A 26,317-nucleotide genomic window follows, 5' to 3' on the forward strand; every position below is an offset into this window, starting at 1 on the left:
CTGTGACCTACACCACAGCTCACAGCAATGCCAGATCCTTAACCCACTGAGCAAGGCCAGGGATTGAACCTGCATCCTCATGGATACTAGTCAGATTCATTTCCACTGAGCCACACAACAGGAACTCCCGGACAATTTCTCACAGAAGTTATATTTTGTAAGTAAAAAAAAGAGTCAACTATTTTTAAAATTATCTTTAAATTTCAGAATATTGAGAAATATACATTCTATTAATAAGTAAATCTTTACAATCTATTTAATAATTTTTACCACTTCAAGTATATTGTAGCTTCATGACACAACAGATACTGATATAGCACCTACCATGTCCCAGATGCTGCACCAGGCACTGGGTCCACGGTGGTACACAAAACAGACAATGTCACCTGAATGGCTCCCTTAAGGAAGAGTCTCACACTCTCACTTAATGGGATCTGAAACAATGAGGCTTTACTAATACTTACCCAAAAAAAAAAAAAAATCAAAAAGGACCCAAATTAAATACAAAACATTTAATTCCTGTGGATTGGCCAGAATGCTCCATAATAGGAACATCACAGGAAAAAAGATTCTTCAAGTACCATCAAGTACTTCCTATACAAATATAATTTTTTATGAAAGTATAGTTGATTTACCATGTTGTACCAATTTTTGCTATAGAGTGACTCAGACATATGTATATATACATATTTTTTTAATATTGTTTTCCAATCTGGTCTATTCCAGGAGACTGGATATAACTCCCTGTGCTATATAGCAGGACCTTACTGTATGTCCATTCTAAATGTACTAGTCTGCATCAAAAATAATTTTTTTAAAGAAAGATATCAACTAAATTAATCCAAAGGACTTAATCTCATGTACACCCATGCAGAGAATTGAGATGATGATGTTTTTTCATCTGGATGATTGGTTGGTTGGTTTTTGAGGGAATTTTTTTTCCCAGATTAATATTTTGCTCTAACATTCTTTTTCTTTGTCTTTTTAGGGCCACACCCGTAGCATATGGAGGTTCCCGGGCTAGGGGTCAAATCTGAGCTATAACTGCTGGCCTACACCACAGCCACAGCAACATGGGATCTGAGCGGTGTCTGCAGCCTACACCACAGCTCATGGCAACGTCGGATCCTTAACCCACTGAACAAGACTAGGGATCGAACGTGCATCCTCATGGATGCTAGTCAGATTCATTTCCACTGAGCAACGAAGGGATCATGATCTAACATCTTAACCACCAAAACAAATTTTTTTAAAGGGGGGAGGGGATAACAATAATAGTCATAACTATGATTCTGTCTAAATATATCCACAAATTCTTTAATACTCCTCCTCTCATGATGAACAACTTCATTCTCCTCCTCTTAAGTATGAGGTGCACTTAGCTTATAACAAATTGAATAAGCTAGAAATGACAGTTAAGAAACAGGTCATGAAGACATTGTGGCCTCCACCTTGGTAACTCTTGGATAACTTGTGGAAGAAGCCAGCTGCCACAACATGAGGAGTAGCTCATGCAGCAAGGAATTCAATACTCCACCCAACAGCTACACAAGGGAAGCAATCTCGGAAGAAAATCTTCCAGTCACAGTCAAGCCTGCAGGTGATAACAGCCCCAGCCAACTTAACTGTGACATCATGTGAGACCCTGAGCCACAGCCACCCAGCTAACCACTCCCAGATTCCTGATATTCAGAAACTGAGGTATTAAATGTTTATTGATTTAAGATACTAGGAATGGGGCGATTTGTTAAACAGCAACAGGTGACTAGTACAATATAACAATAGTGGCCCTTCAAGTCATTTGAGGATTTAAGTATTCATCTTCTAATATCTGCAATTTTTTTTTTTTTTGTCTTTTTAGGGCCGTACCCTCGGCATATGGAAGTTACAAGGGTAGGGGTCGTCAGAGCTGTAGTGGTCGGCCTACACCACAGCCAAGGCAATGCCAGATCTGAGCTGTGTCTGCAATATACACCACAGCTCTCAGCAACACCGGATCCTTAACCCACTGAGTGGGGCCAGGGATCAAACCCAAGTTCTCATAGATACCAGTCAGGTTCATTACCACTGAGCCACAATGGGAACTCCCTAATATATATAATTTATCATTTAAGACTTAAACACTATTACATACAGAAGAAAATTTGCCTAACAAAGATGAATCATGCACAGAAACAAAAATTTATGGCAACTAAAAAATAGAAGAAAAGCCATTTATAGACACTATGAATGAGATGATAAAATGAGAAACAATTTCCCTAGTAGTAAACTAAATGTAAGTAGGCAGGCAACCACCTGAAAAACAGAAAATGGAAATAATTAAAGGAGGACTGAAAGAGATTGTGCAGAAGACTACTGTTTTTTCACCACAAACTTCTCTATGTCATTTCTTACCATCTTCACCTATACCTTTGAAAGAAGTAAAAATAGCAAACTGAATCTACTCACTTGCCACTGTTGGCCAGCTGCCTGAACTCCTTCACTGTCATGGCTTTTTTCTGGATGTTGTACTGAGTAAACAGTCCTGACTGTCCTGTGACCATCTGCTGAATCGGTGCTGGAATAAGCAAATTGTCAATGTCATCATAGCACTGCCTTGGCTTCCACTCCTTAGGAGGAATCACCTAAAGTAAAATAATAAAATATTATTTGGAAAATATCCCAGGTAGTTATTTAGCTTTCATATTCCAACAGAATACAAATGAAGAATTTCCCAGCATTTCTATGACAAATGTGTAAAAGAACTGTGAAGATTCACAATAAAGGAAATGCTTGTATTCTCCAAAATTGGCTAAGTACCCAGTATACCAAATACTGCCCCTTCATTAATTTAGTTTCTGGTTGATGCTGTTAACCTACTTTTTTTCCCTTTTTGGCTGCACCCACAGCAATGTGGAAGTTCCCCAGCTAGAAATCAAACCCACACCACAGCAGCAACCCAAGCCACAGTAGTGGCAATGCCAGATCCTTAACCTGCTGAGCCACCAGGGAATTCTTAACCTCTCCATTTTAAAGGTAAAATTGAGAGACACCTAGAAGTAAAATGACTTCCTTAAGGTCAAATGCTATTTATATTAATATGGGAAAAATAAGTACTGGTTTAGTAAATAGTGTTTCTTTAAATACCTCTCACACAATATGGCAAATCAGTGTGGTATGCTAGTAAATGTTTAACAACCAACTTTTCTGGAGTGGTGGGGAACCACTGATTCAGTTTTTGCCTATAACTACTCCTGTCTTATTTCTCTAAGGTATGTTAGTTTAAAAGGACAACAGAGACAATCATACTAGATGCTATTAAAAACACATACTTCATGCTTTAAAAGACTGTGGACAATCATACCAAATGGATATGGATAAACATACTACACTGTCTTTATCACATATTGAAAGGGGGAGAGGTTAGTACTTAAGAGTGTTATAAATACTTTTTCTTCATCAGAAATAAATGTGAGTAGAGTTCCCATCGTGGCTCAGTGATAATGAGGACATGGGTTCAATCCCTGGCCTCACTCAGTGAGTTAAGGATCCAGCCTTGCAGTGAGCTGTGATGTAGGTGGCAGACACAGCTCAAATCCCAAGCTGCTGTGTCTGTGGTGTAGGCTGGCAGCTATAGCTCCAATTCAACCCTTAGCCTGGAAACTTCCATATGCTGCAAGTGCAGCCATAAAAAGCAAAAAAAAAAAAAAAAAAATTAAAAATTTTTAAAAGAAAGTAATGTGAGTATTCCAAAAAAATAAAAAACTTATTTATTCAGGACCCTGTTAAGAAATAAGAATATCTACAATTAAAATCAGCATCATACTTAGAGTAAAATATTTTCTGTGTTGTGAAAAACAAGGCAGTTGTTATTACGCCCCCCCAAAGAAATTTGTAGTAAATTTTCTAAAGTTAAGGGAGTATAATAAATTTACAAAAATGTGAATTTAAATTTTGTGCATGTGTTCATTTACTTTGATTAAAGTATTCACTACAACAGGAGTTACCATCGTGGTTCAGCAGAAATGAATCCAATTAGGAACCATGAGGTTTCAGGTTCAATCCCTGGCCTCGTTCAGTGGGTTAAGGATCCAGCAGTGCCATGAGCTGTGATGCAGGTTGTAGACGCAGCTTGGATCAGGCACCGCTGTGGCTGTGACGTGGGCCAGCAGCTGTAGCTCCAATTAGACCCCTAGCCTGGGAACCTCCATATGCCAAGGGTGCAGCCCTAAAAAGCAAAAATAAAAAAATCTTAAAAAATGAAGTGTTCACCACAGCAATCAGCAAAGAAAAAGAAATAAAAGGTATTCAAATTGGAAAAGAAGAGGAAAAATTGTCATTATATGCAAATGACATGATACTATATACAGAAAACCCCAAAGACTCCACACAAAAACTTCTAGGACTGACAAACAAATTCAGCAAAGAAGTAGGATACAAGATTAACATACGGAAATCAGTTGTATTTCTTTACACTAACAATGAAATATCAGAAAGAGAATGTAAAAAAACAAGTCCTGGAGTTCCCATTGTGGCTCAGCAGGTGAAGAACCCAATACAGTATCCATGAGGATGCAGGTTCAATCCCTAGCCTTACCCAGTTTATTAAGGATCTGCAATTGCCACAAGCGCTGGTGTAGACTGCAGAAGCATAGGCCTGCAGATGCAGCTACAATTCAACCTCTAGCCTGGGAACTTAGATGCCACAGGAGCAGACAGAAAAAAGAAAAAAAATCATTTTAAAACTGCATGAAAGAGTTCCCATGGTGGCTCAGCAGCAATGAATCTGACTAGCATCCATAAGGATGCAGGTTTGATCTGTGGCCTTGCTCAGTGGGTTAAGGATCTGGCATTGTCATGAGCTGTGGTGTAGGTTGCTGACATGGGTCAGATACGGTGTTTCTATGGCTGTAGCATAGGCTGACGGCTACAGCTCTGATTTGACCCCTACCCAGGGAACCTCCATATGCCATGGGTGTGGCCCTAAACAAAAACGAACAAAAAAAGACCAGAAAAAAAGCTACAGTAATCAAAACAGCATGGTATTAGCACAGAAACAGACATATGGATCAATGGAACAGAATAGAGAACCCAGAAATAAACCCACAAGACCAATTAATCTTCAACAAAGGAAGCAAGAATATATAATGGGGAAAAGATAGTCTCTTCAGCAAGTGGTGCTGGGAAAGTTGGACAGTCACATATAAATCAGTGAAATTAAAACATAGTCTCATGCCATACACAAAAATAAACTCGAAATGGCTTAAAGGCTTAAACATAAGATATGACACCATAAAATTCCTAGAAGAGAACATAGGCAAAAGATTCTCTGACTTACCAATGTTTTCTTAAGTCAGTCTCCCAAGACAACAAAAATAGAAGCAAAAAGAAACAAATGGAACCTAAACAAACATAAGCTTTTGCACAGCAAAGGAAACATTAAACAAAAATACACAACTTATGGACAGGGAGAAAACATTTGTAAACAATGTGCCATACCTGACAAGGGCTTAATTTCCAAAATATACAAACATCTCATACAACTCAATAACAAACAAACAAACAAAATCAAAGGAGTTCCCACTGTGGTACAGCAGCATTGGTGGCACCTCCACAGCGCCAGGACATAAATTCAATCCCCCAGCCCAGCGCAGTGGGTTAAGGATCTGGCATTGCTACAGCTGCAGTGTAGGTTGAAATTGGGTCTCAGATCTAATCCTTGGCCTGGGAACTCCATATGCCATAGGATGGCCAAAAAGAAAAAAAAAAAGAAAAAAGAAAGAAAGAAGAGAAATAAGGGGAAAAAAATCAAAAAATGGAAAAAATGGGCAGAAGACCTAAAAGACCTAAATACACATTTCTCCAAAGAAGATAAATGGCAGAAAGGCACATGAAAAGATGATTAACATCACTAATTATTAGAGAAAGGGAGATCAAAACTGCAGTGAAGTACCACCTCACACCAGTCAGAATGGCCATTATTTAAATGTTTTTGTTTTTGTTTTTGTTTTTGTTTTGGCTGCATCTGCAGCTTGTGGAAGTTCCCAAGCCAGGGATCAAACCCACGCCATAGCAGCAACCTGAGCCACTGCAGTGACAGTGCTAGATCCTTCATCTAGTTCCCCACCACAAGGGAACTCCAGAATGGCCATCATTAAAATCTACAAATAAGAAATGCTAGAGGAGTTCCCATCATGTCTCAGCAGTAACGAACTCAACTAGGATCCATGAGGATGTGGGTTCAATCCCTGGTCTTGCTCAGTGGGTTTAAGGATCCAGTGTTGCTGTGAGCTATGGTATAGGTCGCAGATGCAGCTCAGATCCTGCATTGCTGTGGCTGTGGCTGTGGCCGGCAGCTGTAGCTCCAATTCTACCCAAAGCCTGGGAACTTCCATATGTCTCAGGAGCGGCCTTAAAAAGAAAAAAAAAAAAAAAATGCTGGAGAAGGTATGGAGAAAAGAAAACCAACCTACACTATTGGTGAAAATGTAAATAGTGTAGCCACTCTGGAAAACAGTATGGAGGTTCCTCAAAAAACTAAAAATAGAATTGACAGATGATCCAGCAATCCCACTCCTAGGCACATATCTGCACGAAATTATAATTCAAAAAGATATATGCACCCTTATGTTCACAGAAGCAATATTTACAATAGCCAAGACATGGAAACAACCTAAATGTACAACAACAGGTGAATGGATAAAGAAGATGTAGTACATACATACAATGGAATACTACTCAGCCATGAAAAAGAATGAAATAATGCCATTTGCAGCAACATGGATGGACCTAGATATTATCATACTAAGTGAAATAAGATGAAGACAAATGCCATGTGATATCACTTATATGTGGAATCTAAAATATGACATAAATGAACCTATCTATAAAACAGAAAAGGAATCACAGACATAGAGAACAGATTTGTGGCTGCCCAGGGGGAGGAGGGTGGTAGACTGGGAATTTGGGATTAACAAATACAAACCATTACATATATGCATAACTGAATTACTTTGCTATACACCAGAAACCAACACAATGTTGTAAATCAAATATACTTCAGTAGAATAAAAAAGTTTTTAAATGCTCAGGCAGAACTTTAAAAATCTGTTAAGTTCTGGAGTTCCTGTTGTGCTACAGTGGAAACAAATCTGACCAATATCCATGAGGATGTGGGTTCGATCCCTGGCTTCACTCGGTGGCTTGGGGATCAGGCATTGCTGTGAGCTGTGGTGTAGGTCTCAGACATGGTTTGGATCCCGAGTTGCTGTGGTTGTGGTGTGGGCCAGCAGCTGTGGCTCCGATTCGACCCCTAGCCTGGAAACTTCCATATGCCACAGGTGCAGCCCTAAAAAGAAAAAAAAAAATCTGTAAGTTCAGGCCTTAATAAAAATCTTATTTTTGAACTGCAATTTTAAAAGTTAACACATCAGATTTTCTTACATAGGAAATGGAAGCACAACTTACTTAGGACTGAATCTAAAGGAAGGAAATCCATTCCTCCTAAAATTTACCTTTCTGATTACATCAAAATAGAAATACATAGTTTATATTACTATTTCCCCAACGCTGGGCCCTATACCCAGTAAAAATTTTCCAATCAAAATCTGTGTTTGTACTATTTATCTTAAAACAAGCTGTTTTTACTACCATTGACCAACTGAGAAAGGAGCAGGGGAGGAAGTGCAGTGCTTCTTACACTTTCTTCACCATGTGGACATAGCTCTCTCCACTCTCTAGGCTCAAAGCTCTGTAATGTGCATAACCTCCAGCCCAGGACAGTCTAAATCCAGATTATGGCTGCAGAATTTTGCCATTTCTATTATAATCCTTCATCATTACATTTCTCCACAAAAACAATACAAGTCTTTACTTAACAACACTCACTTTTCACTTTCCCAACCTGACCATGTACTTTGCAGAGAGAGATGGCATCAAACCTCTCACTCTGGAAATAAAAAGTTAAATCTACAATATAAATCTAAAAAATGCTATCAACCAAGACAGACTGTAATCCGAGGCCAAAGTCAATACTATTGAAACTACTCAGTCAATGACTTCAAATTTCAAATCAAGATCATTAAATGATATATTAACAAAGAATTTCATAGAGGCCTCTGTTAGCCAGGGCTAGCCCTCAAGGCAAACCAGCAACACAAATCCAGTTTTGATTTTTCCAATCTGATTTGATTTGGTGCAATTTTATCTATTGCACCAACTTAGCTGCAACTTCCAGAAGAAAGGGGGTGAAATTGAATCCACATGATTTGATGTAAAAGATGGCAAAAAAAAATGACTAGAAGAAACAGTTCTCTGTATTCCTAGAATATGTAAAAGGAAATTACTACAAGATTGAATTAATCTTCAGCTTTGTCAGACTCACTTTAAAAAAAAAAAAAGTCTGGACTCAGGTGTGTCTTGTTCAACATTCAGAACACTAATTGCAGTTTTCATTAACTTCATTCTGTCAGGAACACCAACACAGCACAGGTGTCCTCTGTGTGCCTGCAGCTCCCTTGTGAGGGGAGTTGCCGCATCCTCTTCTAAGGTTACTGAACATGCCCCTGACCTCAGGACATTCCCTAATCTCAGTGGAACACGGTAAGATATATCTTTTCAAGAAACAAAAGAGGAAGAATAACAGGACAAAGAGCTGCATTCAGGGCACTGAGAAGAGGACAGTCACCCCAACTCCCTGCTGCCCAAATAAACCTAGCTAACTGGTTCAGTATAAATTTCTACTCAAAATTCTGCATGTCAAATGATTCTGAAATGATATCATTCTCACTAAAGAATGACATTTTTCTCCTCAAAGATAATCCAGAAGTGCTGAGGTGTCAAAAATGTGAATGTGGAATTCCTGTTGTGGCACAGCGAAATGAATCTGACTTGGAACTATGAGGTTTCAGGTTCAATCTCTGGCCTTGCTCAGTGGGTTAACAACCCAGCATTGCCATGAGCTCTGGTGTAGGTCAAAGATGTCGCTTGGATTCTGTGCTGCTGTGGCTGTGGCGCAGGCCAGCATCTGTGGCTCTGATTCGACCCCTAGCCTGGGAACCTCCACATACTGTGGGTCCAGCCCTGAAAAAGACCAAAAAAAAAAAAAAAAAAAAAAGTGAAAGTAACAACTAACCCAATGAAGAGGTTAAACTAAGGATAGCTCATATGAGAAATTCACTATAAACTTTTACTTTCTCTTTGTTTTCTCTCTCTCTCTCTCCCTCTCTCTCTATATATATGTGAGTGTGTATGTATATGTATGTGTGTGTGTGTGTGTGTGTTTATACACACATATATATATTTGGTTTTTTAGGGCTGCACCTGCAGCATATGGAAGCTCCCAGGCTAGGGATTGAATTGGACCTACACCTGCCAGCCTACGTCACAGCCACAGCAACAGGGGATCTGAGCCACATCTGTGACCTACACAACAGAAACACCAGAGCCTTAACCTACTGAGTGAAGCCAGGGATCAAAACCACATCTTCATGGATACTAGTCAGGTTCATAACCCACTGAGCCACAAAGGGAACTCCTCTGTTTTCTCTTTATCTTCCTTTTCTCTCTCTCACCCATCCATTATCAACTTTCTCTCAACTTAATATCCCCAAATTTAAAATCCTTTCTAAAAGTGATTTCAACTGTACATAACAAAATAACAGACTTCAAAGGACAGATGCCAGAACAGTCAAAGGTCAAAAGCAGCTGCATCCAGGGGTAGGAGAAGGATTTGAACACTGACCCCTGCAGTTGCAGACGTTCCCTCCACAGCTACTGTCTGCTCTCAGTGCTGCTGCACCTTCCATGGAGATGAGGGGGTCCAATGAGAACCCATGATGAGCCACAGTAGAGCAGGTTCTGCTGGTGCTTGGGAATTTATGTGGTGATGCTGACAAGTCTACAGAAGCCCAGATTATGAACTTAACATTGAGAACAATAATAAAATAAAGCAAGTACAATAAAACCTATTCCGAGGAAATTTTTGAAATTGAAATACATTCCGGGAGTTCCTATGGTGGCTCAGAGGAAACGAATCTGACTAGTATCCATGAGGATGGGGGTTCAGTCCCTGGCCTCACTCACTGGGTTAGGCTTCCGGCATTGCTGTGAGCTGTGATGTAAGTGGCAGACACGATTCGGATCCCACGTTGCTGTGGCTGGGGCATAGGCCAGCAGCTGTAGCTCTGATTCGACCCCTAGCCTGGGAACTTCCATATGCCGCAGTTTGCTGCCCTAAAAAGCAAAACTAGAAAAAAAAGTTAAAAAAAAGAAATACGTTTCCATTATAGAAAGACACACTAGGAGTTCCCTGGTGTCTCAGTAGGTTGGGAATCCAACACTGTCACTGGTGTGGCAAGAATTTGATCCCTGGTCCTGAAACTCCCACATGATATAGGCATGGCCAAATAAATAAGTAAATAAATCTAAAATTAAAATTACAAAAAGAAAGGCACACTTATCTCAGGTTGAGGTCAAAGGATAAGCTACATAGACAATTTATCTTTCAAAACTTTAACTTGGGGGCTATAAGGGCAACCCTGCAATGCAGTCCTCAGCACCTTAACTACCCCTTGACCCTGAGCACACCACACTATCCATGACAAAACTCCCTGCTTCTGCTCTGCCTCCTCCTCAGATTCACTCTTCATATAAAAACAAGTGTGATCTTTTTAAAATAATATCACACAAATAAAGAATAAATCGACAGCCACCATGCCCTCCCCTCCTCTGCTTTAAGCCTGTCAATGCTTCCCACTGCAACTTAGGGGAAAAAACCAATGCATTATGATAGCCAGACAAACCTAGTAAGACCTGGACCCTTCCAAGGCTCTCATCTTACTTTCTACTCAAATTCACTGACCACCTTCGTACTCTTCCCACACATGAAGCTCAGGTCAGCCTCCAGCACTCTGGCCTTACCATTCCTTCTGTCCCCAAATTTTGTTTCTTTACATCCTTTGTATCTCTGCTTAAATGTCCTCATCTCACAACCCTAATATGCTACCACTAGAATGTAAACTTCAAGGGGGCAGGAACATTGTTCTGTCCGCTCACCTCCCCACCACACACACCCAGCATCTGGCATAGTGCCTGGTATGGAGTACACACTGTTCACATCTGATGAACAAAAAACTGAAAAGGAATCTGTTAAGAAATAAGCAGGTTAGTGGTAGCCTAGAGTCAGGGGGATAGCAGGAAGGAGAGAATGACTGCTAATGGGTACAGTTTACTTTGGGGGTAATGAACAATGTTCTAGAATTAGGTAGTGGGATGGTCACAAAATTCTGTGAATATACCAAAATAAAACATTGAATTGAACACTTTTTTGGCCACACTCAAGGCACGCACAAGTTTCTGGGGCCAGGAATCAAACCTGTGCCACAGCAGTGACAATGCCAAATCCTTTACCATTAGGCCGTTAGGGAACTCCTGAATTGCACACTTTAAATGGATGAATTACATGGTATATGAATTAAGTCTCAATAAAATTTTTATATTTTTTAAAAGAATGAGAAAGCAAAAAGAAAAGAAGGGAGGGAAGGAAGAAAAGGAGGAAGGAAGAAAGCAGGGAGGAAGGGAGGAAGAGAGAGGTGGTGGAAGGGGAGTAATAGGCTTCAGGTTAATAACTCCATAAGCAACTGTTAAAAGCTGTGAATACTCTCATACCTGTGAAACCCATAAATGGATCTCTCTGGTTTCTGGGAGCCATCCTTGGTTGTTCTGGGTTTATTTTAAAGCCCTAGAATATAACCTAGTATAAATACTTAAAAGAAAAATAAGATGGTGTTCCCATCGTGGCTCAGTGGTTAATGAATCCGACTAGTAACCATGAGGTTGCGGGTTCAATCCCTGGCCTCACTCAGTGGGTTAAGGATCTGGTGTTGATGTGAGCTATGGTGCAGATCGCAGACATGGCTAGGATCCCGCGTTGCTGTGGCTCTGGAGTAGGCCGGAGGCTACAGCTCCGATTAGACCCCTAGCCTGGGAACCTCCATATGCCGCAGGAGTGGCCCTAGAAAAGACCAAAAAAAGAAAGAAAGAAAGAAAAATAAGATAATTATTCTCTGAAGAAATCAAATGTTCTTTGTTTAATAAAAACAAAGATTTTGCAAATATCTTCCACTGAAAGAGACAAGTTCCCACATTAAGAAGACGAAGAGCATAATTGAAAGACCAAGTGATCATTTTGCTGGTTTAAAGGACCTGAGGAGAATCACCTTTGCAAGACCCGCTCGATGGGCTCCTTTAGACTCCATGTATGCAAGGTATTTGTTGAACTCTCGGAATTCCTCCATGGAGGGTCTGAAGGTCATGATCTTACAGCTGGGGTTAAGCGGACTCTCCACCTCGGCCACCTCCATAATGGCTGGGGCAGTCTCTGTGAAGAAGATGACACAGTCATCAGTACTGAGTTATTGCATTGCAAGGTCAGTGGTCATTTCTCTCAAACAGCAGATGAGCTCCCCCAGCAAAAACTCTTACTTAGCATTCCCTCGCCACCCTGCTAGGGAGACTCCCTCCTCTCCCCCTGGACTCCTGAGAAGAAAAACTGCCTCCTGTTATTCCTCCTCCCAAGCTCCTATTCCTGGCATTAAATCACTGGCCTAATTATATGGTTCTCCTCCCCAAAGACCTTCCCAGAAAGAATGAATTTTGTAACTCTGCAAATTTACAGAAGGTGTTGTTCCTATGTACACCTGTGAAACAGACCCTCTCATCCATGCACCTGTATAAAGGCCTGGTGTAAGCTGAGCAGAGAACAAACAATATTTCACATCCCCAGCACAGAGCTCACTCAGGTGTGCTTCCGCTCGTCATGACGCACTTTCCTTTAATAACTTAAAAACCACCCTGTCAGCAAAACTGCCAGACACCAGGATACAGTACTGGAGACACATAAAGGGGTGAAGCTGTCTTCCAAGCTCACTGTCTAGAGGCCAAACTTCAGTACAAACTGTACTGGAAGTAGTACTTGACCACCTGAGTTACTCAGAAATGACTTCCACAGAAAGGAGCAATTAAGACCTAAGAGAGGATGCATAAGTTTGTCAGATGAGAGAAAGAGCACTTCAGGCAGTGGAAATACTGCAGGGATGGGAGGTTAGCTTGGCTGGAGCTTAGAAACAAAAGATTACAGGAACTCAAAGTAGCAAGGTGGGCAGTAGTAAGTGCTACAAAATCACAAAATTAACCCTGCTGTCAATGAACAGGATGATTCCTCCCACAAACATTTACTGAACACCTATTGTGCACCAAGCACAGGGAATGTCAAGGTAAGAAGGACCACTGGCAAGCAAGCCTCAGGAGGGAGTCCCACCCCAGCCCACTCTCAGTCGCTGTAACAGTGCCTGGCACCCAATAGCTCAAACAGTCCTCTCAAACAATCCTTCTCTCTCTCTCTCTCTCTCTCTCTCTCTCTCTCTCTCTCTCTCTCTCTCTCTCTCTCTCTCTCTCTTTTCTTTTTAGGGCCGCACCCACAGCATATGGAAGTTCCCAGGCTAGGGGCTGAATCAGAGCTGTAGCTGCTGACCTACACCACAGACACAGCAACTCAGGATCCGAGCCGCATCTGCCACTTACACAACAGCTCATGGCAGCGCCAGATCCCCAACCCACTGAGGCGGCCAGGGTTGAACCTGCATCCTCATGGATACTACTCAGATTCTAGTTTCTGCTGCGCCACAACAGGAACTCCCTCCTTTTCTCATTTTTTGATAGTAAGTACAATTTTCCTGACAAAAAGAGAAGTTGGAAAGTGAGGGACAGAGTAGAAAAAGGGGAAAATATGCAAAAGGACAAGAGATAAAAACAGATCAGGACTACAGACAGTAATAAAATTGTCATTCACTGAATGTTCAAGAGAGTATCGATTCAAAAAGTACATGTGAGGAAAACAGGCACATCAAAATTAAACCCTTCCACCTTTCAGGAATTCATAATCTAAATGGGAAAATAATCTAGGAGTTCCCATAGTGGCTCAGTGATAACAAACCTGATTAGTATCCATGATGTGGGTTCGATCCCTGGCCTCGCTCAGTGTGTTAAGGATCCGGCATTGCCGTGAGCTGTGGTGCAGGTCACAGATTCAGCTTGGATCCCGAGTTGCTATGGCTGTGGCGTTAGCCGGCAGCTACAGCTCTGATATGAGCCCTAGCCTGGGAACTTCCATATGCCTAGGGTGCAGCCCCAAAAAGAAAAGAAAAAAGAAAAAAGAATCTGAATGGAGATATATTAGTACATGGTAGAACATATTCTTTATTCTCCCTGCCTGAAGAAGAGGGCATGCAAAAGAAAAAAACCTTCCGGCCACCTCCCCACTCATCTCCCTTCAAGTGCACATGCCCAAATACATGGGCTGCAGGATGAAAGTCTCACCTCTACTCAGACCCTTGAGAGGCATCCAGGTCAGGCCCTTGCAATAACTATCACGGCTTTGTCCACCAGCACAGCCTACATGAAACTTTATGCTACAATAATACCCACTGATTTTTGTGTGCTTCCCTAAACAAGTACAGCTCTAACCAATTTATTGCCTCTGCTAGAGCAGCCTTTACCTGTTTCCTCAATTGGCGAACTCTTGCCTGCTGTTGCGATTCTGGGGCAGGCCTAGGTGAGCCACCCTGGGTATCTAGACCTCCCTCTCTGCATTTCTTTTACAGCAGCTATCTGTTCCAATGGCACCTCCAACCACACACTCCTCAGTGGAGCTTTAAGGCCTGGCATCCATTCTGGAACCCAGCCTGGCTCAAAGTATCTGCTGCAACAATTATTTGCTAACTGAGTGAATGAATGTCAAAATGTTATTAAAGTATTTACATTAAATGATACCAAATATAGGAAAAAGGAAAGTACTAGCCCCAAACACAGAAAATTACTTAGAAAATACATTCATTTTTATGACTGGTAAAGAGTAATAGAATATAAAAATCTGAGCTGTGGGAGTTCCCTGGTGGCTCAAGTGGGTTAAGGATCCAGCATTGTCAGTGCTGTGGCTGGGGTTACTGCTGTGGTGTAGGTTCCCTAGCCTGGGAACTTCCACATGCCAAAGATGGGACCAAAAAAAAAAAAAATCTAAACTGTGAGAAAAGAGAGGAATCCCCAGAGTACCTCTATAGAAACAACATCTAGTTTATGGAAGGCAGCCTTACTTCCTCGTGGCTGAAGAAAAAGGGCAGCCTGCCTACTGCTCCAAGCAAAAGGCTTAAAAAGCCACTTAAGAAACTGAAGATTCAGCCAGTCATTCAACAACTACTTACTGAGTGCCTGACTGCTGGAGGGGCATTCAGGTAAGAATGATGAGAAACCCTAAGAGTAGTGAAGTGAACACAGATTACTACTAAGTAATAAGTGCTATGAAGAAGTAAACCAGGATAATGGCACTGTGTGCAAAGAGGAGGGGTAGCTGCTTCACAGAGAGGGGCAAGGGAAGCCTTCAGAGGCTTGAAGGAGGAAATAAACACTGCAGTACCTGGAAGAAGAGCATCTGAGGCTGAAGCAACAGCAAGAAGCCTCTTGGGCTCTTCAAAGAATAGGAAGGAAGTGTGAGTGGAGAGAATGGTGAGAGAGGAGATGGGGGAGAAAAGGAGTTTGATGTTTACCCTGAATGAGATGAGAAGTAATGGAGTTTCCTCCCCTCCTTGTACATCCCATTCTGGATACTCTAACATGCATTTCCAACCAAGGAGAAGACAGTGCTTTCTAAGGTAACTCTTTTAAAGGATGTTGAAGAGAGAAGTGAGCTGGCTCATCATTCTGGCTATTGTATCAAAAAAGGACAAGGTTGGAGTTCCCATCAAGGCTCAGTGGAAATGAATCTAACTAGCATCCATGAAGATGAAGGCTCAATCCCTGGCCTTGCTCAATAGATTAAGGATCCAGCATTGCTGTGAGCTGTGGTACAAGTCACAAATGCGACATGGATCTGGCATTGTTGTGGCTGTGGTGTAGGCCAGCAGCTATAGCTCCATTTGACCCCTAGCCTGAGAATCTCCATATGCCGAGGGTGCAGCCATAAAAAGACAAAAAAAAAAAATTGGACAAGGTTTGAAGCATGAAGGCAATTAACACCAACCTAGGCAAAATAAAATGGTGACTTGGACCAGGGGTGGGCAGTGAGAAGGAGTCATTTTGCAGATCTATTCTGAACAAAATTTCATGATAAAAGCGGAAAAAAAAAAAAAGGAGTTAAGATTTTTGGTCTAGGAGTTCCCTGGTGGCCTAGAGAGTTAAGGATCTAGCATTGTCACTGCTATGACACATGTTTGATTCCTGACCCAGGAACTTCCACATGCCACAGGCCCGGCCAAAAAAAGAAGAAAGATTATTGGTCTCAAAAACAGAACAATGGCTCTGACAAGAAACTGAGACAATGAGACTGGTAAGACGTGCAGCAGCAAATAAGCAAACTTCAGGAACTCCCATTGTGGCGCAGTGGAACCAGACTCTGACTAGGAACCATGAGGTTGTCCGTTCAATCCCTGGCCTCGTTCTGGGGGCTCAAGGATCCAGCTTTGCCGTGAGCTGTGGTGCAGGTCACAGATGTGGCTTGGATCTGGCATTGCTGTGGCTCTGGCATAGGCCAGCAGCTACAGCTCCTAAGCTCCTAAGCCTGGGAATATCCATATGCCGAGGGTGCAGCCCTAAAAAAAAGAGAGACTGGAATTAAACCTTCACCCTTTACCTAGTTTGCTAACTGGTCTGTGAAGTAAATTTTGCCTCTTCCTAACTTCACTACTCCCTTGATTACACAAAACTAATTCTACCTCCAAATCAGGCATATATAACTAAAGACCTAGCTAGCTTATACTTAGACCTTTTCAAATTGTAAAGTTAATACATGATCATGGTAAAATTAAAAACATTAATGTATCTAAAAATTTAATGTTAATACCACCACCCAAATCTTTGCCAACATGACAGACAAGAGAGTCTGTTTCACTTCTAGTATTACTAGTGCTACTGATCATTTTTGGACATTTATAGTCATTTTTATTTCATTTGGGGGTTGCCTAAATACATTCTTTACCCTTAAAGTTAGTTTACAAATTTTCTATTCCTTGAGTTTTTTTCTAATCCACTTTATCGTTTTTTTATATCTTTTTTAAATGATTTTTTTTTTCATTACAGCTGGTTTACAGTGTTCTGTCAATCTTCTACTGGACAGCAAGGTAACCCCACCTTTATCATTATTTTTTTTTTTTTTTTTGTCTTTTTGCTATTTCTTGGGCTGCTCCCGCGGCATATGGAGGTTCCCAGGCTAGGGGTCGAATCGGAGCTGTAGCCGCCGGCCTACGCCAGAGCCACAGCAACGCGGGATCCGAGCCGCGTCTGCAACCTACACCACAGCTCACGGCAACGCCGGATCGTTAACCCACTGAGCAAGGGCAGGGACCGAACCCGCAAGCTCATGGTTCCTAGTCGGATTCGTTAACCACTGCGCCAAGATGGGAACTCCTTTTTTTTTTTTTTTTTTTTGTCTTTTACCTTTATCATTATTAAAGTTAATCATACTGGTAGAATCAAATTCCCAATCACCCTTCTTTCTCTTTTAGCTTTATTACCCTGAGCCAAGCAGAAAAGAAGGTTTAAAGTGCTCTTGCAATAATGTTTCCTAGTCGGAGAAAGACTGTTATATTTTGCAAGAAACGTCTTTATGATTTTCTGCTGAAGGTGATGCAACAGTCATTTAATGATACATCTCTTTAGAGACTGGGTCCCCAAAGCGAGTGATGACAGTGTCTATGATGATAACTTTGTTATTTTGGGTCTACAGGGCTATCGTTCAATGTTTTTGAGACCACGTAAACCAAATTATCACATTTATCATAAGTACCCTAAGAATTTTTTTCACAAACTAAAGATCTTCCTCATTAAGTGAAAGAAAAAAAAAAAAAAAAAGCACTAATTCATGCTTACATTACTCGCCCAAGCTTCTTAGCCAAGAATTTTTACCTTATCATGAAAGGAAAACAACTATTCTTTATTTAATAATATATCTTTATTTGGTAATAAAAAAGAAACTGAGACTGACGCTTTCCTTTTGAATGTCAATCAGTACTCTTCCTATACTTCTTTCCTTGTATACACCTGTATTTCTGACCTGTGTCCTGTTGTTTACACAATTTCTGTGAAAGAATGAAAACCAACAGTCTTCACTACTGGAGTATTAGTTTCTTAGGCAATGCCTGCCACAGGCCTGGTCTACACTGAAGAGAGCACTTCTGTATCTACTACAAAGCACAGCCCCCTGGGAAATAGAGCACTCACCAGTTAAGCAATGTATTTGGCTAGAAAAAAAATGAACCAAGAGACAACTACCAGCTGTGCTAGTGTTTGAAGAGACTCTCTCCCAGCCTTGGTTCCTCATGAGGACTTGCCCAAACCCTGGAGGCCATCCTTTCCTATAGTTAGATTTTAAAAAGAAATAGAGCAGCCCAGGCCGTTCACCAGATCCTGTGAGCCAGGTTCAGGCAGGCAGCACCTAGGCTCCTCGTGAGGCACCTGAAGTCTGGACTTTCAGTTTCACCACTGCAGCTCACTCAGCTTGGTCATACAGGAAGCCAAGTAAGCTTATGCTTTGCAGGCAACCTTGGTCAGGATTGCTATGGGTTGAACTGCGCCCCCCTAAAAATATGTCAAAAACTAACTCCCAATACCTGTGAGTGTGACCCTATCTAGAAACTGGGTCTTTGCAGATATAATCAAGTTAAGAGGAGGTCACACTCGATTAGAGTGGTGTCTCAGGAGAAAATGACTGGTGTGTCCTTATAAAAGGGGAGGAGACAGACACAGAAGAAGGAATATCCTGTAGAGATGAAGTCGGACTGGAGTCATGCACCTGCAAACCAAGGGATGCTCCAAGCACAAGATTCTCCCCAGATCCTTGAGAGAATGCATGGCCCTTTGAACACCTTGATTTTGGCTCTCTAGCTTCTAGAATTGTGAGTGAATAAATTTCTCTCATTTTAAGCTGTCAAGTTTATGGTAATTTGTTAGAACAGCCCTAGTAGTCTAAGACCAGCATCAAGGACCAGACTAGAAGGAAAGAAGTAGAAAGGATGACATTCTACAGCCCCAGTCTTATCAACAGTAAATCTCAGAGCTTCCATCTGACTCCTTCATCTTTCTCAAGTGGTTATAGACTCAGATGGAAAAGGGAGGTTGCAAGAGGCATCCCCTTGAAAACTCTACATTTGCCATTAGCATCCCCATCCAGATCCCAAATCACAGTAAGAGCATCTTGCTTTAAAGGCTGCCCTTTCCTGTCATCTTAGGACCTCACAGCTCTGCAGCCCTAAGTTAGACAGCAAGACAGCAAAGAAATGTCCTTAGCCTATTGATCACTTTTCTCCTGAGCCAGGCCTCATTCCTCTCCCAGAGGCCCAGGCAGCTTTTTTTAAATCCTTTTGGCTCAGTTCAGATCTCCACTTCATCACACTCCGCCTATAGAGACCAGGGCTGGCAATAGAAAAGTAAACTCAGGAGATGGTTCTAGGACAGAAGAACCAAGATAACAAATGAATCTGTGCAAAATTTTCTTTTACTGCACAGATTCTAGGCTGGGTCCCAGGAGAAGGCTCCTAAGAAGAGATCCAAGTAAATACGTAAATTCTCTCCATCAATCTATACCAGACAGCTTACAATCCTCATCACACCCTCTTATACCTTTGGTAAATAAAAGTCATCTTTCTGGGCAAACTGAGTAAAACTTCCCTTCTCTTGTTCCCCAAATATCTGGCAAAATTAACAGACACTGGAGTACTCAGGTTGTCATCTCCTTAGGATAAGTATGCAGAAGAGGGTGTTGAAACCAGCCAAACTGCCTTAAAGAATTCACTCTTGACTCCACCCAGCAGGACACTCCTTTCCTAGGTCAAACTCTATCTAGGCCTGGACATCAGTGAGACAGGAGAAGCAATTTTCCTTACACAAAATAATCACATGGTAATTGTTCTAGTTGCAAACCTGCAGCTTCCATCCAGCATGAAACTGTACACATAACATCTAATTTATGTGTTTACTCTAGCCTTGCATCAATTTTCAAACACACTGAGTAAGATTTTAATTACATCTGTAAATTCTTGGTTTTTCCTTCCTCTATCTTTTACACTACTTTAAGTGTCCACCAATAAGGGTTTAGATAAATCAGTGTAATACTTCCTAGTCAGCCCAAAAGAAACAAGGACAATCTCTAAGTACAACTCTAGAATGATTTCCAAATTATACTGTTAAATCCTTAGGAGGACGCACTCAACAAAAGGTTACTATAACAGGAGTTCCTGTAGTGGCGCAGTGGAAATGAACCCTCCTAGGAACCACGAGGTTTCAGGTTCCATTCCTGGCCTCACTCAGTGGGTTAAGGATCCAGCGTTGCTGCGAGCTGTGGTGTAGGTTGCAGATGCAGCTTGGATCTGGTGTTGCTGTGGCTATGGTGTAGCCTGGCAGCTGTAGCTCCAATTCACTCCCTAGCCTAGGAACCTCCACATACAGAGAGTGCAGCCCAAAAAGCCAAAAAAAAAAAAAAAAAAGGTTACTGTAACAAGTGACAGTTACTCCACTTTCTAGCAATTCAATTAAATTGACATTACAACAGTAATCTCAACCAGAATGGCATCTTCTATAAGATTACCATCACAATGGAAGGTGAACTAAATTATTTCATATATTTCTTTCAAATTGTGACTGTCTTCAACCTAAGAGGCAACCAAGAGACAAGAACAGACCTTAGAGTGAAGAACTTACAGTCAAACTGGGTTCTAATCCCTCCCACACACTGCCTCCACTCAGCAGCTGCAGGACATCAGGAAAATTACTTAAATGAGGCTTGTTTCCCCATCGTCAAATGGGATAACACTGCTTTCCCTGCAGCACTGTGATGGGGATTCAATAAGTTGCTAAATATATCAGTTGAGTACACTGCTAGGCCACAGTAAGCATGGATGTTGGCTTAAAAAAAAAAAAAAAAAAAAAAAAACAGGCGTTCCCTTGGTGGCTCAGCTGTTAATGAACCCATCTAGGATCCATGAGGATAGGGTTCGATCTCTGGCTCACTCAGTGGGTTAAGGATCTAGCATTGCCATGAGCTATGGTATAGGTAGAGATGCATTGCTATGGATCTGGTGCTGCTATGGCTGTGGCTGTGGCATACGCCTGGGAACCTCCACATGCTGCAAGTACAGCCCTTTAAAAAAAAAAAGCAAAATAAATAAATAAGACAAAACTTCGAATTATATCCTTTTCTTCCTCATTACCTAAAGACGTACTCTAATCTCTCTTACATAATTTTTAAAGGCTTCCTGTACACCATGGCCCCTCCTACACAGACCCCAGCTACAGCCTTTTAGCTTGCTTTCCCCAACCCTAATAGACAAACCCCAAAAGAGAATAACCTAGACTCATTTGGCCACTTCATCGATTCAACCTTCAGTCCTACCTGAAATCAGATGTCTCCTTCCACCAGGGCACTGAAATCATTCTGGAAAGAGTTGTCAGGGATTTTCCAATTTCCCGTATTCCATATCCAATATGTTTTTTATAATCCTCTTACCAACCTCTTGCAACGTTTAAAATTGGAAAGGTCCTCTTCTATCACAGCTTCTACAGATGATGGGACATAAACCATCCCCTGCTCATTCTCTTAGGGTCACTCCACTTTCTGGAATTCCTTTCCATGCTCCTCCTCAGCCAAACCCTTCACTATTGATATACTTCAAGGTTCTTCCAAAGGCTGTATTCCCTTTCCACCATACACAGACACTATGGGAGATTCAGTCACAATGGCCTCAACTGTCCTTACCAATGTCTCAAAAATACACAGCAAGAACCTCTATCCCCTGAATCCAAATCTAGCAAATCTAAATTCCTGCTGGACATAGACATTTAGATATGATTCCCAAACTCAGTAGCGACAAAACTGAACCTAAAACTAACTGGAAGGATGTTCACTCTCACCTCTTCTATTCAACATAGTATTGGAGGTCCCAGACATAGCAATCAGACAAGACAAATAAAAGGTTATCCAAATCGGAAGAGAAGAAGAAAAATTGCCGTTATATGCAGGTAACATGAAACTATGTATAGAAAGCCCTAAAGATGCCACACAAAAACTACTAGAACTGATTAAATGAATTCAGCAAGGTAGCAGGATACAAGATTAACATACAGAAATCAGTTGCAATGAAATATCAGAAAGGGAATGTAAAATAACAATAATTTTTAAAATTGCACCACAAAAAATAAAATACTTAGGAATAAACTTGACCAAGGAAGTGAAAAACCTATACTCTGAGAACTACAAAACATTAATAAAGGAAACTGAAGATAATTCAAAGAAATTTAAAAATTTCATATGCTCTTGGATTGGAAGAATTAATATTTAAAAATGCCCATACTACCCAAAACTATCTACAGATTCAATGCAATCCCATCAAATTATCCATAATATTTTAAACAGAACTATAACAAATCCTAAAATTTACATAAAACCATAAAAGACTCAGAACTGTCAAAGCAATCCTGAAGAAAAGCAAAGCAGGATACATAACCCTCCCAGATTTCAGACAATACTACAAAGCTACTGTAATCAAGACAGCATAGTATTGGCCAAAAACAGACATATGGATCAATGGAACAGAATAGAAAGTACAGAAATAAACCCACACTCCAAGGTCAATTAATCTTCAGCAAAGGAGGGAGTTCACATTGTGGCTCAGCAGTAATGAACCTGACCAGTACCCATGAGGATGCAGTTCAATCCCTGGCCTCAATCAGTGGATTAAGAATCCAGCATTGCCATGACCTGCAGTGTAGGTCACAGACGTGGCTTGGCTCTGGCATTGCTGTGGCCAGCAGCTGCAGCTCTGATTCAACCCCCAGCCTGAGAACTTCCACAGGCCATGGATGTGGTCCTAAAAAGAGAAAAAGAAAAAAAAAAAGGAGGCAAGACTAGGGAGTCCCCTCATGACACAGCAGGTTAAGCGTCCAGCTTTGTCACTGCTAGGGCTCTGATCATTGCTGTGGCTCAGGTTTGATCCCTGGGCCAGGAACTTCCACATGCAGCAAAAAAAAAAAAAAAGCAAGAATACACAATTTGAAAAAGACGGTCGGAGTTCCCATTGTGGCACAGTGGTTAACAAACCCGACTAAGAACCATGAGGTTTCGGGTTCAATCCCTGCCCTTGCTTAGTGAGTGGGTTAAGGACCCCACATTGCCGTGAGCTGTGGTGTAGGTCACAGATGTGGCTCGGATCCCACGTTGCTGTAGCTTTGGCGAAGGCTGGCGGCTACAGCTCCGATTAGACCCCTAGCCTGGAAACCTCCATATGCTGCTGCTGCAGGAGCGGCCCTAGAAAAGGCAAAAAGACAAAAAAAAAAAAAAAAGAAAGAAAGAAAGAAAGAAAAGAAAAAGACGGTCTTCAGCAAATGGCTGGTGTTGGGAAAGTTAGACAGCCACATGTAAATCAATGAAGTCAGAAAACAGCCTCATACCATACACAAAAAATAAACTCAAATGGCTTAAAGACTCAAACGTAAGACATGACACTATAAACCTCCTAGAAGAGATGTTTTCTTAGGTCAGTCTCCCAAGGCAATAGAAATAAAAGCAAAAAATAAACAAATAGGACCTAATCAAATTTACAAGATTTTTATGGCAAAGAAAACCATAAACAAATGAAAAGATAACCTATAGAATGGGAAAAAACATTTGCAAACAAATATGTGACAGACAAGGGCTTAATTTCCAAAATATACAAATAGCTCATATAACAACCAAAAATTTTAAAAAACCCAATCAAAAAATGGGCAGAAGACCTAAATAGACATTTCTCCAAAGAAGACATACAAATGGCCAATAGGGACATGAAAAGATGCTCAACATCTCCACAGTTATTAGAGAAATGCAGATCAAAACTATAATAAGGCACCACATCACAGAAGTCAGAATGGCCATCATTATAGCCTGCAAATAAGAAATGCTGGAGATGGTGTGGAGAAAAGGGAACCCTCCTAGACTGCTGGTGGGAATATAAATTAATGCAGCCACTATGAAAAACAGTATGGAGGCTCCTCAGAAAACTAAAAATAGAATTACCATATGATCCAGCAATCTCACTCCTGGGCATATATCCAGACAAAACTGTAATTCAAAAAGATACATGCACCCTTGTGTTCATAGCAGCACTATTCAAAATAGCCAAGACATGGAAATAACCTAAATGTCCAATGGAGGAATGGACAAAGAAGATGTGGTACAGGAGTTCCTGCTGTGGCACAGTGGTAACAAACCCAACTAGTAACCATGATTACTCGAGCTGGATCCCTGGCCTCACTCAGTGGGTTGAGAATCTGGTGTTGCCATGAGCTATGGTGTAGGTCACAGACATGGCTTGGATCCACACTGCTGTGGCTGTGGTGTAGGCCAGAAGCTGTAGCTCTGACTTATCCCCTAGCCTGGGAACGTCCATATGCCATGGGTGCAGCCCTCAAAAAAAAAAGAAGAAAAAGATGCAGTATATATATATAAAATGGAATACCACTCAGCCATAAAAAATAACAAAATAATATCATTTGCAGCAACAGGGATGGACCTAGAGATTATCATGCTAAGTGAAATAAGTCAGAAAGAGAAAGACAATAACAAGTGATATTACTTATATGTGGAATCTAAAATATGACACAAAGGATGGAGGTTCCTCAAAAAACTAAAAACAGAACTAGCATTTGATCCAGCAATCTATCCAGAGAAAACCACAATTCAAAAAGATACATGCACCCCAATGTTCACTGAAGAGCTATTTATAAAAGCCAAGACATGGAAGCAACCTAAATGTCCTAAATGTCCATCATCAGAAAAATGGATAAAGAAGATGTGGTACATATATACAACAGAATATTACTCAGCCGTAAAAAAGAATGAAATAATGCCATTTGCAGCAACATGGATGGGCACAGAAACTATCATAAGTGAAGTTAGACAGCAAAAGACAAACATCATATATCACCTATATGTGGAATCTTAAAAAAAAAAAAGGATGCAAATGAACTTATTTGTTGAACAAAAACAGACTCACAGGCTTTAAATTTATGGTTACCAAAGGGGTCAGGTAGGTGGGTAGGAGGGTTATACTGGGGGTTTGGGATTGGCATGTGCACAATGAAGTACATGGAATGACTGGCCAAAGGGGACCTGCTGTAGCACAGAGAACTCCACCCAGTATTCTGTGATAATCTATGTGGGAACAGAATCAGAGAATGGGTATGCATATAGGTATGACTGGGTCACTTTGTTGTACAACAGAAATTACCACAGCCTTGTAAATTAACCATACTTCAAAAAAAACTTTAAAAAAATAAAGGACCTACTGTATAGCATGGGGAAATGTATTAAATATTCTGAGATAACCTATATGGAAAAAGAATCTGAGAAAAAATGGCTATGTGTTTAACAACTGAATCACACTTTGCTGCGTGTCAGAAATTAAAACATTGCAAATCAACTATATTCCCAAACAAAAAAAAAAATTGTCTTTTTAGGGCCACACAGCAGCATATGGAAGTTCCCTGGCTAGGGATCAAATCGGAGTTGTAGGTGCTAGCCTACACCATAGCCATATCACCAAGGGATCTGAACCACATCTGTGACCTACACTCAGTTCATGGCAACACCAGATCCTTAACCCACTGAGCGAGGCCAGGGATGGAACCCACGTTCTCATGGATACTAGTGAGGTTCCCTACTGCTGAGCCACTATAGGAACTCCCAATAAAACTTTTAAAAAATAAAACAAAATATGACACAAACAGACCTATCTATGAAACATATTCATTAACACAGAGAACAAACTTATGGCTGCCAACTGAGTGGGGGTTGAGGGAGGAATGGAGTGGGAGGTTGGGCTTAGAAGATGTAAGCTATTATATAAGGAGTGGATAAACTACAAGGTCCTACTGTATATCACATGGAACTATATTCAATATTCTATAATAAACAGTAATGGAAAAGAATTTTTTTAAATGGGTTCATCAGCAATATGTGGAAGTTCCCGGGCCAGGCACTAAACTTGAGCTGCAGCTTTAACCTATGCTGCAGCTGTGGCAACACCTTTAACCCACTGGGACAAGCTGGGGATTGAACCTGTGCCTCCAGCCACTGTAGTCAGATTCTTAACCCACTGTGCCACAACAGAAACTCCAGAAAGGAAGGGGTTTTTTGCTCTTTTTTTTTTTTTATTAGGACCTCCCCTGCAGCATATGGAAGTTCCCAGGCTAGGAGCCACCCTACGCCAAAGCCATAGCAACATAGAATTCAAGCCACGTCTGTGACCTACACCACAGGTCA

General features: G+C 41.1%; 1 protein-coding gene across 2 annotated transcripts in view; it reads right to left on the minus strand.

Moving 5' to 3' along the window:
- Positions 1–26,317, minus strand: part of KDM4C (lysine demethylase 4C) — a 436,329-nt gene that overhangs the window by 379,760 nt on the left and 30,252 nt on the right. Inside the window, exons 2-3 of one of the 2 annotated variants that reach the window (XM_021063858.2) lie at positions 12,198–12,358; positions 2,449–2,624 (exon numbers count right to left, since the gene is read on the minus strand). In XM_021063858.2, coding sequence (XP_020919517.1) covers positions 2,449–2,624; positions 12,198–12,341 — 320 coding nt within the window. In that variant the 5' untranslated portion in view covers positions 12,342–12,358. The remainder of the gene's footprint in view (positions 1–2,448; positions 2,625–12,197; positions 12,359–26,317) is intronic. The other variant, XM_021063862.2, reaches the window with a different exon arrangement.

This window comes from Sus scrofa, chromosome 1, assembly GCF_054392235.1.
Source record: "Sus scrofa isolate SSC_HxYL_T2T_F1_AM1 chromosome 1, Sscrofa_HxYL_maternal_Yorkshire_Landrace_v2.0, whole genome shotgun sequence".
Lineage (NCBI taxonomy): Eukaryota > Metazoa > Chordata > Mammalia > Artiodactyla > Suidae > Sus > Sus scrofa.